General features: G+C 45.0%; 1 protein-coding gene across 4 annotated transcripts in view; it reads right to left on the bottom strand.

Moving 5' to 3' along the window:
• Babam2 (BRISC and BRCA1 A complex member 2) overlaps window positions 1–14029 on the bottom strand; it is a 373611-nt gene that overhangs the window by 69393 nt on the left and 290189 nt on the right. For all 4 annotated transcript variants that reach the window (XM_028873967.2, XM_028873970.2, XM_037198068.1 and 1 more), the window contains exons 8-10: window positions 9570–9669; window positions 6443–6513; window positions 3305–3387 (exon numbers count right to left, since the gene is read on the bottom strand). In XM_028873967.2, the coding sequence (XP_028729800.1) occupies window positions 3305–3387; window positions 6443–6513; window positions 9570–9669 (254 nt within the window). The remainder of the gene's footprint in view (window positions 1–3304; window positions 3388–6442; window positions 6514–9569; window positions 9670–14029) is intronic.

Genomic DNA, 14029 nt, shown 5'->3' on the forward strand with positions numbered 1-14029 from the left:
GCCAAACAGGGGCCAGGAAACCTCGCTAACGATTTCTGGAAGGAGGAAGCAGTTTCTCCTGATGCGGTGTGACTCCGGACACTGATCAAGGAGGAAGGGAGGAAGGAGCGAGGGGCTAGGATGCTGCACAGCCGTCCTCAGAAGGACAAGAATACCAGGGTGCTGCCGCACTGCCTGGGGAGCCGGGAATGTGGAGAGCGTCTCTTCCAAAGGCATTCCTGCAACAGCCTGAGGTCAGCACCCTCTGGGGCGGGAGAGCGGTGCCTTTCCTCTGGCACCCCCAAGTTAGCACCGGCAGCCGCCCCACTGACACTGGCTTGCTGGGCTGGGAGAATGCAAGGATGCAGAGTGGGGCAGAGATGCCAGCTCCTGTCCTGCCAGGGCTTCAACCTCAGTGAAGCTGTGGAGCCGCCCACGGGAGGCCGGCTCTATCTGGAGGCACGCACTTCCTCCTCTTTCACATGTTGAGATCCCAGAATAATTCACTGCAGTGTTCTTCGTCAAGTCCCTGCTACCCCATAGTCACCCCCCCCATCTTTATAGAAGAAAAAGAGGAACAAATGGTCCCCTGGGCGTTGTAACCAAGCAAGCAGATGCTTCCAAAGGAAGGTAAGTGTCAGATGCGCAACCGTATGACTGAGGAAAACACATTATCTAACTAAGCTCCACTGCGCTGCAGCAGGTCCTATGTCTTAGATAAGAGGGAGGCAAAAGGATGCAAATGATGTGCTGAAAAGCAGGCTGTGAGTTAGGGGTGGAGCAGGGGACAGCATCCAAGGCCCTTCACTTACAGACTGTCCGTATCTGCCAGAAGAGCCAACAGTATGTGGGCCGTGACACTGAGGGACAAGGAACGAACAGCCTGGGGAGGAAAGGAATGGCAGTTTCGGGGAACACTTTGGAAAAAGCCAATGAAACCCCAGGTTTTCATGCAGCCATTCCAAGGAGTGCCTGAGGAGTCCGTTTCTGAAGAAGGCAGTTCACAACTAAGGGGAAATGTGGAGGGGACACAATTTTGGATGTCCTACTCGGCAAAGCTAAGATAGGTGGAGAAGGAGTCATAAGAAATACTGGATACACAATGTCAGGGAGGCGATATTCTGCAGGAAATTCAAAAGCAGGAGTAATTTTTAATTACTCCAAATACTGAAGGTACTGACAGGGTTGGCAGGAGCCACATGCAAGTGTTCTTTTAGACTGAATATCACTGCAAGTGATGATTTCCCCCCAGGAACCAGGGTTTGACATGGGTTGTCTCTCTAGGAGTCCTGTGCTGGATGTCTGGTTCCCCAGGGTGCAGAATCTTTGAGGTCAGGCCTACAGAAGTGTGGCTGAGCACTGGGTTCCGTGTTGGGAGGGATTAGTACCCTTCTCATGGGAATGAATCATTCTGAAGCTAAGTGACACATACATGGGACCTCTGAATGCAAGCAGGTTCTTTTTCTATTTTGCAGCCATATTGTGACCCAGCCAAGGGGCCTGGAATAAATCTCAAGACTCTGGACTTGTGAAACTATGAGTTATACAAACAACTTTTCTTTATAAATTACCTAGCCTCGGGCATATTGTTAGAGCAACAGAAAGCAGACTAATACATGCCATTTTTGAGTTGCATGCTGAGAAAAAGATTAGGACTGAAGAATGTTAAGAATGCATTTTTTCCTTTGTGTCTGATATGGTTTATCAGCTACTGAAAAAAACCATGACTAGGAAACAGGAGTAAGTTTCCGGAAAAAGATTTGCACTGTTAGGACACTAAAAGATGAAGGAGCTGTTGAGGTATTCCTTCAATCTACCACTGGGTTGTCTGTCCTCAGTCACTTTGGTGGCATCTGACAACCACTGCTACCACCACCACTGGAGGTGAGGTGAAGACTCCCGTGGATGAGTTAGGCTGGGGCAATCCCATCAGGCAATGCTTCCAAGTCAACTGAAGTGGCAATTGGGATCTGGGTATCAGGTAAGAAAAGTAGTAATATTGAGGCTTCCTTTCCTAGTGTACTTTTTACTGTGGGCTAAATTCCATTCGGTGATGCTTCCCCTCCACCACGCACATTCAAAAAAACCAAAGCAGAAGGAAGCTTGACCTAGTGATTTGAACAAGGTGTAGTTGGAAGCACTCCCAAGCTGGAGCTCTCTCTTTCCAATTCTGTTTATCTGCACACATAATTAATACCAAAAAATGCCTTTCCAGATTTAATACTTGAAAAAAAAAAAAAAGCCCTAATGTAGAATGAGCTCCCACGCAGGAGCACAGTGTGAAGCACCATGCAGGCTGGGATGGCTGGGTAGCACTGAGAAGGAAGAAGATCCACTCTCAAATGCATAGCCCGCCCTCCAGTCTCTGTGAGGGGTGTCAGCAGCACACTTGACGGGGAGGCTTTCTTCCCATCTTATGGACAGTTAGGGGCTTTAAAAACCCCAAGGTCAATATCTGCACACTGTCGGACACTATAGCTATCCAGGGCCGAGGAATCCCTTCCTAACACTGTCTAATGAGAGATAAGGAAGTGCCGCCTCTGAACGAAGCCAGCTCAACCCCTTTGCTTTTGTCCTACCCTCAGGCTGGAAAAGCTGGAACTCCTTGGTCACTGACTTTAGCAGAAATACTATACACCAAATTGCCCAGGAACAGAGGGCTTAGTTGAACTGCAGCCTAAACCTGATGTCACAGGCCACTGGTCCCTCTACAGCAAAGAAATACGATGTAAACCACCCGGAGGAGAAAGCTGGGCCAGTGGTCACTGACCCACTAATGGCCGATTATGTAACAATCATTTACATGTGACCTCCATGTGGAAAGCCACCAAGAAGGGCTGACGGGGACTCGCAGAACCCTCCCCTTTACGTTCTAGGTCACTTTTATTAGCCAGCGTCAAAGACTTCCACTCACTAGTGACCTGGAGATCAAAGCAAGCCCGCTTGCAGGAGTCCTAGAAGTTTGGAGACGAGACCCTGACCGGGTATGTGTTTTGTGACATTTTGTACTCCGTCATTTTCTGTTGTGAGAGGCTGCCCTGGGACACATGGACGTTAGGACGTCTAGCTGGTCACTGAGCCCCTCATTCACTTGTGACAGTAATCAACATGTTCAGACACTATCAGATGTCTTCTGTGGGGAAACATCACGCTAGTGGCAAGAAATAATGGTTTTTTTTGGATAAAATTTCTTGTTATGACCTCAGTATATATATATACACACATGTTCAAACAGAAAGGGCCATGTCGGAACACCAAAGGTTCTCACCCTGATTATTACAGAAGAATATCTCTAAGCAGATACACATAGCAAAAGTATACTCACTGTGTACAAGGAAACAAAAATCCTTCCACATCAGCAGCAGAGTGAGTTTTGTGAAGCCTTCCGCGTCGTATTCCACGACACCTCTAAGTAAGAAAACACACACACAGACCCTCATGAAAATAAGGTTCAACAGCAACGGGACAAAGTTGAGACTATTTAAAAGGCAACTGAACCACAGACAGACATAAGCCATGCGTGCGTCATCAAGGAGGGCCTGGGGTTTGGAATGAGAGTACTGAGGTTCGGGTCACAACCTTGCCAACTGCTACAGCTCAGGACCCCACTCAAATCTCTTAACCTGTGGAGACTTAACTTCCTCATCCAGCAGGAAATTAGGCTATGGGTAACATTTTAAGAGTATTGTGAAAAAACAATGAAGATAAACCACAAAATGGGAACATCAGTCATCAGTTAGGAGTAAAGAGACAATCTAAGAAACCAGTCAGCTGGCCATGATGTCTCCTGCCTTTTATCCCAGCACTTGGGAGGCAGGGGCAGGTGGACCTTTGGATCTCTGTGAGTTCAAGGCCAGCTTGGTCTGCATCCCTAGTTCCAGGCTGGCCTACAAGGTAAGACCCTGTCTCAAAATGAAACAAAATTTAAAATGAAACCAGGTCACAGATGACATTGCAATACCAAATGTCACCTGACTACCTGGAGAGTAAGCTTAAGTCTCACTTTACCCAGGGACTAAACAGAGGCGACACTGACAATCTAATTTGGGATTGTACTGGAATTCTTGCCTTGGTACCCTGGCTTCTGTCTTCCCAACAAAGCATCAGCATCAGTGGTCAAGTTCTAATGGGGTGTCAAGGGACAACCGCTCCTGACTTGCTGAAGGGGCTGACAGAACCTGGTAGGTTCCCCTCATCCATTTCCCACAAGAATGGAGTGGTAAAGGATGTTGTCACCAAAGTATGACAACACTAAGCATGTACTGGGGGACATTAAAGTACTCATTCACACAAGGGAGTCTCTGAAGTCTCTGAAGAGATCCTTTCTCCCCGACTGATTAATGATAATGATGATTCCCAGTTTAACATTGGGACATTCTGGGAAACATACAGGAACTAGGATCCTGAGGACCAGGTGACTTGCTCAAGGATGGCGTGTCTATCATTCAGAGCTGACTTAAGCCAACAATGCTGCCTTATGAATGGGCAATTAACCCAATACTGTAACCATGGGGTCTGAACTCGTTAGCCCCCATACCTCATAGGCAAAAACAAAGTAGAATGCCTTTTGTGCCTAAGCATATAACATGGTAATACAATGGTAATCATCTGTAATTTAGTTAACTACATACAGGTAATACTATATTATTACACTGTGCATAATGAAATATGCAAAGTGTTTATTAAAAAGAATGACATTGAAAAGCAAATATAAATTCTTTTTCCTATTTTTCTTATACCCCAATGGATGTGTGTAACCTTTGGGGTGTGTACATCCCATTCTGAAGATGACTGAACTAGTTTCTTCATTTTCAATCACATATGCTAAAGATAATCTACTCAAAATTTAGAGCAATAGTGTCTATTACCACTATTGTATAAAAAGTGCTCTTTCAAAATGTTCATCAGTAAAGCTGGAAGTAATTTTAGCTATGAAAGACTTATGTGAAAGACAGCCATGTTGCTCGGTATTGACACTTTATTTAGGATAATGAAAAATGTCATAATAGTTAATGAGAGAATTGCTCGGCAGTGTTCCAGGAGTCAGAGTTTGCTCATAACTGTGCTATGATGTGAACGCTTTACTCTTAGTTTCTCTGCTCTTACTTGTTTACTGGGTAAGCCATTTTTATTTACTTATTTGAAATGGAAAATTTGTGTTTCTGTTTATGTCTTTTGATTATTTTCCAGTCATTTCTGAACTAAGAAGCAGAGTCCTGAAGTCTCCAGTACAAACACCGGGCAGGGGCTCTGCCTTCAGAGGCTGTGAAGGAGACACAGTGGCGCCCCGACTGTGCTGAGCCCCAGGGAAGCTTCTAGGGCCCCTGACAGTATTTAGAAGAAACAGGGCTGCAAACGGCATCGCTCCTGGCATCCAGAGGGAAGGACAAATGCACAGGGCAGCAGTGGGAAGAGCCAGCCCATGCTTGGCGAGCGGTCAGATGGTCCCCACCCGCCTCCTGGGCCATCTTCTCACCCCTCTGCAGTATAAGTCACGACTGTTAGGTGTAACATTAGGTGCCCTTCCCGAATCTGTGAGGCACTAAGGGTGGTAAGGGTCCTGTCAGGAGAACCAGATCCTGGGGAGATACGATTCCTGCCTTGCTGGCCCCTCTTCTAGTGAAACTTCACTGGATCACTAAACTTCCAAGTCTCAGGGCTACCTGCAATAAAATGTGCTTATCAAGTGCCTGAACGAACCATCCTTGATGTCCATCACCAGCTGAATGGACAACCAAAATGTGGTACACACAGACAATGGATTTCATTCTTCCTTATGGCACTTGTAGGAAAACGGACAGAAATGGAAATCATTATGTTCAGCGAAATAAAGCAGACTCGGAAAAGACAAATACCACAAGTTTCCTCACATATGTGGAATCTACTTTCAAATACGTGTGTGTAGGTCATGAAAGTAGAAAGAGCAGCCTAAGAAGGGAGGAGTGTATGAGGAAGGCTAGGGTACTGGAATCCATGAGACAGGGAAGTAAAAGGGAGACTATTCGGGAGGAAGAAGGGTCAGCAAGAGACACAGAGGACATGGTGAGGGTATTTAGAGGAAGGATAAGAACAAAGGAGAATGACACGTGTATGGAAAATGCCAGAATGAAACCCATTACTTACAGGCTAACTTTACAATTCATTTTTAAAAAGCATAGAAAAAAGGCCCTGTTGGTCACCTCCAGACAACTAGAAGACAATGGGGGTGAAGGTGCAGTATAAGCCCCCCAAAAACAGACTTCCTACCCACGATGGCTGCAGAGACCACCGCGATGGCTGTGTTTGGCAGAGGTATACTGATGTTCGGAACACACTTGGGTCTATTGTTTGCTAAAGGATGCTAAAAGCTAAGGCAGCCCGGCAGCCTTAGGGTGAGCACCAAAGCCAGAAGGTCACAGAGAAGGCCCCACACGTGAGAGCCAAGTGCACTGCTGGTACATGGTGTAGACAAGGCAGAACTTACGTGCCAAAGTGACTGAGGAAAGCAGCGATGTACTCTCTTCTTTTGTGATATCCTTGAATCACATACTGTACCTGGAATGGGAACCCAAGGCCGAGAATTAGTGCAGAAAGATTGGAAATGCTCTGTTATAGAAACCTGGAAAGATCGGGAGAAGCAGAAGGAACAGGGAAACGAACACTCACATTCCCACCCTATATTCAACAACGGTGAGTATTTTGCCTAGCTGCTTCCTCCAGCCGTCTACCTACCTACCTATCAACCTATCAATCAATCTGGCTGAAACATTTCAAAGGAAATTAGAGACATCCTGACGGTTCACCCCAAATACTTCATTTAATATGCAACTCCAAAAGAATCAGACATTCTCCTTAGAAAGCCATAAATACAGTTGGCACATCCACCAGGTTTAATGAGCATTCTGATGTCATCTGCTACCCTGTCCAGGTTCAGCTTTTCTTCATGGTCTCCAAAACATTGTTCCCCAAACTGTATAACTCAGGATTGGATATGCTGTTTATATTTTTAAAATATTTTAATCACATAATAACAGCATGTATATCTTTTTTTGTGTGCGTGTGTGTGTCCACATAAACAGGCATAAATGGTATTGCCTTTCAAAGAGATTGGGTTAATGGTCTTATAGATTGTCTCAGTTTTCTGTTTCCTTTATTGTCTGTATTTTCCTATACATTAGAAGCTAGAGGTAAAGGTATGATTAGACTGGATTAAAGGGTTTTGGCAAGAAATCTTCCTAGGTGATATTGGCTTCATCATTTGGGAAAATCACTCCATTGTAGAGGGACGCTCTTCCTTGCCATAGTGAGTGTATGTTGTGGTATACACACAAAGACGCACACCCCAATTCTCAGGGCGAGCATTCTGCTAATGTGTCTCTCAAAGCACGGAAAGACTTAGTTCCCCATCAGTCATTCACTTAATGGGTTCAATATCAATTGGGAGATTCTTCTCTGAATTATTTCATTTGGGGTTGAGAAATGGTGAGCTAAAAAAGTTCTATTATTCCTTTTGTATTTATCAGCAGACATTCTTTATAAAGCGATTTCGTCAAGTGGGGGCTTTTTGGTTATCTTGAATTCCTATTGAAAGGGTAAGATAAAATTAAAAAGGTAAGAGAATGCCTAATTTCTTCAAAAATCTTAATATTCAAATGAGAAGTATTACAATGGGTGATTTTATTTTGCATTTTTGTATATCCTTGTTAGCATAAAAATGACAATTTCTACAAAAAAATGTTAAATCATTATGCTAGGTAGCCGAAAGTAAGTTATTTATACAATAGCTTCTACTATAAAAACACATTCTTTATAATGGTCTCATTGTGGCTGAAAGAAATAATGACAGACACCCCCCCCACCCCCTGCAAAAAAAAAACAAAAAAAACCCCTGTTTTTATTGGCCGTAGCCACACTGTATTCCCATGGCTAAGGAGAGCTCAAGATAAAGTACTTGGCATAACCTTGACACAAGTGTTCCTGATAGCCAGGCTCTACCTTCGAAAAGTAAAACAATTCTATTTATATAATAGCGGTTTATGTCAATTTACAAAAACAAGGCTTACTTTGCAGGCTTAATGCAAGATCAGATGTTATTTTCAGAAAAGAAAAACAGATGATAAGTTTGCTTAAGTGGCTTTGTTTAAAAAAAGGATGAAAACAGTTCTGTGTACTTGATTTTAAAAACAGAAAAGCATTTGAACAGAAACCCACAACAAAACTGGTTATAAAGATAGATTCCGATGTAATTATGGAAACTCATTTGAAGAGACTGCTCCTAAAAGCGGCCCATGCTGTCCTCGTTTAGAACAAACAGAAGAACACCAATTTTAAAGACAAGTAAAATTAATGAAAGGGAACCAGATAAGAAAAACACTGATTCTTATATTTCTGAGAAAACGATATTCTAATTTTTTTTTTGAGGAAAATGTATGACTAGAAATTAATCTCAATTGGGGAGCTTTAAAAAAGCTTTTCTTCTCAGTTCTGGAAGACACAATTTACATTTTTCTCTGGAATTCTGGAGCACAGATTTGAAGGCAGGGCAAAGCCCCAGAATGTAAATAAGAGTCCTGCCCTCTACTCTGGCTTGGAGGGGAACCGTGAAGGGAGGAGGGACCTTGTCTCAGCAGAAGCCACCACTCCAAGAAGCTAAGTGCCTTGGAATCTGGGCCAGTCCCACACGTTGTAGCTTCGCCAGATTTCAGTTTCCCTGACATTTAAAAATTAATACTGAAGCCTCTGAAATATCATTGTTCTTTAAAAAATATGTCCTATAGAGAGATTAACTATCTTCTGAATGAGAGAGATAAACAAAAGATCTGTTTTCCCAGCCAATATGAACGAGTCAACAGGAGCAAAGAAAATAACACTTTGGCAATTAAGCCAACTGAGTCACAGTCCATGTGGGATGGGAAAGAGCCAGGACTACCAGTGCGTTAATATCTCTAGTTTTCAGCTAAATATATTGGCTAGGCATTAACAAGTCTATGCTCACACTTTGGGGAAAAAGTTGACTATCACCACTACAGTAAATTCAGCTATATGCTTCTGAATTCCCATGGCTTCCGAATTCCAAGGGGAAACTTCAGCTAATCCGATCTGGTGGGGAGAGGACCAGCTGACCCGGAATTCTTGCCCCTAGAGGAACAAAAACTCTGGTCAACTGCTCCCAGGCACGACAAGAATGAAGGACAGACAATTAATGGGTGAGATAAGAAAGCAGAAGGAAATGAAGGCTGCTGTAAAGAATCATCCTGCCATGGGCTGGCCGTGGACATGTGTGTATACCAGATGACCGGGGAGAAGGGGGTTCACAAACGTAAAACCCTAAGAAGACACAAGATGCACCAAACATGGAGGCGATACAGGCCTTCTAAGAGTTGACGGAAACCGCCATTAAAACGGGAAGAGATGAAGATAAGAGGTGGAAGCCGGGTCCTCAGAAAAGGGAAAGGAGGAGGAGGAACAGATGAGCTGTCCTTCAGAGTAGGCCAGGCAGAGGCTGAAGGCACAGGGGCGGGGGAGGTGCGGGAACCCTGATTTGACAGCTGTGGCCGCGTGCTGGAGGAGGGACTCTCACGAGACACAGGGGTCAGGGGACTTGCCTTTACCTTGTTGGTGAGCAGGTGGCACACCTGTGGCACATAATCAATGAGGCAGCCTCCTCCTGGAAAGGCGGGGATATGAAGAGCCGAGGAGCCTCCGAGGGCACTGAAAAGACAAGAGCACAAAGAACTTGTCTTAGAGCCAAGGCGACATAGGGCATGGTACCCCGCACACTTGGCATCTCATCATGGTCCAGCCGCCAGCTGACTTGGGTTAATGAGGTTGGACTATGAGCATCAAATGTCTGTATTTGAATTCATTTTGTTGCACGAACAGGTCACACAACTGAACATCCTGCAGACGATGTCACACACAGCAGTACATATCTGCCACTTCTAACTGGCTCAGGGGCGCGTCTCACTTTCATACTCCACGTTGTGCCAATTTAGTGCTGGACAAAGATAAGTTGTTCATCAAACCCCTGGCCTGAGCTCCAGGGAACTGGCAGCCAGTTCTAGAGCTCATCAGCTTTGACCTGTGCATTCTAGAAGACATCCAAGACAAAGGGATGGGAACAAACAGGCTGATCCAATCAATAGTTGCTGAGCCAATCACTGAGAGTCAGCCTTGATTCTGAAATAGTCGCCAGAACTTTCACACCGGTGAGACTCTTTCCACAGAAATGAAGTGAACAATGATACAAAGAAACAGTTCAGAAATTTACAACGCGGATTTCATTTATCACCCTCAATCTTTCCTGCTGCCATTTTTTCTTTTTTTCATTTTATTTTAATGTATACATTTCTATACTGTCCTTAAACTCCCCCTGTAATATGTTGGGAAATAAAACAAAATACCCCAGGCCCTTACTGCTGTGATCATTTCTTGTATGAGTTCCAGCTCCAATGCTGTGAATGAATGTCACAGTAACTACCTGCAAGCTCCTTTCTAGAGAGTGGAGGGCAGGGTGACTCAGTCTAGGGCCATGACACAGAGAACACACTGAATCCTTACTCCACTGACTGCAGATTTCTGAAATTTATCTTCCTGGTAAAGATGAGAAATCCCAACAAACAAAAAGGCAGGTGATGTGAGGAGGTGGGAGAAGGAGTGGAGATACCTAGCCCTCACTTTGTTGACTCCGATGAGGACTGAGAACTGACAGCTGCCCGTGCCCTGGCACCCACTGACAGGTCATCTATGTTCCGCAACTGTCCAGGACCAGGGGGGCCAGGGCTTCTCTCACTACTGCGAGATGGATACTGGAGTCAGTAACAACCTGTGAACTGGGGACCAGCTTCCTGTCCTTACTTCTAACCCACAAGGCACACTCTCCATCAGGTTCTAATGATTCCATTAGGCTAGAAAACCAATCGGGAAGAAAGTTCTAGAGGGCAAAAAACAAGAGTTCAATATTTATGATTGAACTTGTGATTACTGGTTAAATATATATACAATGTAGAAAACTAAAGTCAATACCAAGACCCAGGCTACTCGCAGCTTACCCAGAGAAATCATTGTTGGTATTACAAAAATTCCAAAGTAAGTAAACTAATTTGGACAGTTTCCTGGAATTGATTGACTGCCGTGGGTTTTTGGCTCGTATAAAACATTATAGGATAGATCTTCAAGCATTTGTTAAATTGTATAAAAGGAAAACAATCTAAGGTCATCCTCTCAGTCTCTCTCCTCTCTTCTCCATCTATCTTGATCACTCTCACATGCCTGTTTTCTTTCTCTCTGCTTGAGTTGTGTCATTCTGAAAAGCAGCCATACAAAAAGCTGTTTATGATGGTGAATAGAGACAGGGGTATGAAGAAATCTAGAGTCTGCGGCCAGGCCCGTTTCTCTGGTGATCAAGAACGGATACTTGTTGCTATTCTGTCACGTCGTCTAATTTAGCCTTCCCTACAACTCAGTGAAGTGAGAACTGCCATAACTTTCTAGGTGAAGAGAGCAAGGCTTAGAGGGAAATTACTGAGGTTTACACAACTAGTCAGTGGTCAACCAAGACTAGACGTCGGGTCTACGTGCCTGTCACTAGCACCCCTGATATTTTTGCTGACATACTTTGCTTCCTGAGAGGAGAGTGAATTTAATCACAAAAGGCTACGGGGTTGGGAAGAACAGCTGGCGTGGCTCCCTGAAGTCCTCAGGTCAGGATGTTGATGAGGAGAAAGCTCCCGAGGCACTCCGATGATCGCTAAAGCAGATACCACAGGGCTCATCTCGTCCGCAGAGCAGGTGGGCCAGCGGTCCTCTTCGTGTTCACACTTCAGCACTCACCCACATCTCCTCAATAGCCAGACTGGCCTGGTTCTGGATGCGATGTACTGACCACTCTTGTATCTACCTTTGAACCATCTAGCTTGCTGTGCTCAGCTAGTTGAAGTCTATCAGGTGTTATAAAAGAGACATAACTGGGCTCCTTTTAAAAGGATGCTTGTGACGGGCGGTGGTGGCACACACCTTTAATCCCAGCACTCAGGAGGCAGAGGCAGGCGGATCTTTGAGTTCAAGGCCAGCCTGGGCTACAGAGTGAGATCCAGGACAGCCAGGACTACACAGAGAAACCCTGTCTTGGAATAAAACAAAACAAAAGATGCTAGCTTCACTGTGAGTTTAACTCAGGAGTTTCTTAGCATGTTAGGATACACGACCTAAGATCCAGTGTCGCACACCGATAAGTGCTGCTGATTCATACGACAATACCTACCTCATGGGTAAATATTTAACAGGCTGGTTAGAGCCTGAATGCTGTCCCGATCGTGTGAATAAACAAAGACTGATGCCATGAAATAAAAACACCATTATATTTTCAAAGGGTGGAAGGTACAAGTAATGGCTTGTGAGCTCCCATTATTTGCTATTGATGAACTAACAATAACAACAACAATAATAATAACAATGGGCTGAACATATGAAAAACTCACCCTGTGCAGCAGAGATTCCAGGGCTTGCTCAGATACTGCCAGGGACATGGGGCTGGTGGGACGAAGGCAGGACTAAGCCCCTGGGAAGTGGCTACTGTGGGCTGAGTTGGGCAAGTTGCTGCCCCTTCTGATCTCTACAGTGGAGCACGAACATGGGTGGGAAGGTGAGGAAGTGTTGTGGATGTGGCAGGGGCCTCAGGCTGAATCTGGGGGAGGGGTGAGAGGGATGTTTGGATGCAGAAGCATGGAGTCATTTTTCATGGATTACAATGAAACTTGAAGTTAGGTGCTAATTTGTAGAGATGAAACTAAATTGGCATGTATAAATTTGAAAGTCAGAGTTGGAAAATCTTTCCATCCGACAGCTGAATAGAACAAAAGGCAATTCCAGCCGTCTCCTTAGTGCTAAAAGATGATCAGAGCAACCGTTTCTGATGAAGATTAATCTATTTCCACGTAAAGGAAACTGCCGGGGCCTTTTGTGAACCTTAGTCAGAACTCTCTATGACTGAAGACTTGACTGGCTGGCTGCAGTGTGACAACAGAAAGCAGGGAGCCAGCCTGTCTGAAAGCCTGACTTAGGACAACGGGGGCTGACGCTGACCCCTGATGAAACGGCACCTCCCGAGGAAAATGAAGAAAGCATCTTCTAGATGGAGGAAACCGGCATGGTGAGGGACGCACGCTCATCGCTCCCTTCCCTGTAGAGGTCTCGACTCAAGCATCTCCTCAGCACGACAGAGGTTAACGCCACTCTTAAAACAGATCACCTCTCAAGGCATTGCGAGGAATAGATTAACAACAGGGGTTATACTAATAGTCAAACAGCACCAAGCACTCCAAAAGAAAATACTAGAACGGCTCTGGGCTGAGTGTTCATGTCCGGGGGTAAATACAAGACACTTTCAGGGACACCTGGGACAGTCCCCATGCTCTGATAATGCTCTTGACTTGGGGTCTGAGGGACAGGGAGCTGTCCAGGCTGCCTCCTCCACGGGACAGTTGTGAGGAGTGTGGGAGGATAAATGGAAATGGGAATGGAAATGGGAATTTTCAGGACCATAACCAGGAGACAGGTCGCCTCTAGCTCCAAGCTAAAGGAAAGACAAAGGGTTACTGCCAACAAAGATCAACAGTCTGCTTAACAGTTTAAAGGTGTCATTTTCCCAAATAAACATATGACCAGGACATCACAGCAAGTCCCCGTGAGGCAGAGGAATGCCAGGGCACTCCATGGTACCGTGGTGTATTTCCTGGAGGCAGGCCAGGACAGTCCTTACAAGTCACTGATGTTTAATGAGTACCTACTTTGGCCAGGCATTCCATAATATCTAAACTCCATGACAACTCTGCCAACTAGACTTAACTAGATCCACTCACAGGTGAGAAAAATGAGGTTCAGAGTTTCAGGATCTTATCCAAGACGACCAACTACAATGCTTGAGTCTGTCCTTCTGGTTCCAAATTCCTTCTGTTTCATTGGGAAGCCTTCCATAGGAAGACTCGTCTGTCTTTTGTCCACGTGTTTGTCTGTGTACGAACTGCATGCCTGGTGCCTGAAGAGGGCTTAGGACCCCCTGGAACTGGAGCTG

This window comes from Peromyscus leucopus, chromosome 22 (genome assembly GCF_004664715.2).
Source record: "Peromyscus leucopus breed LL Stock chromosome 22, UCI_PerLeu_2.1, whole genome shotgun sequence".
Lineage (NCBI taxonomy): Eukaryota > Metazoa > Chordata > Mammalia > Rodentia > Cricetidae > Peromyscus > Peromyscus leucopus.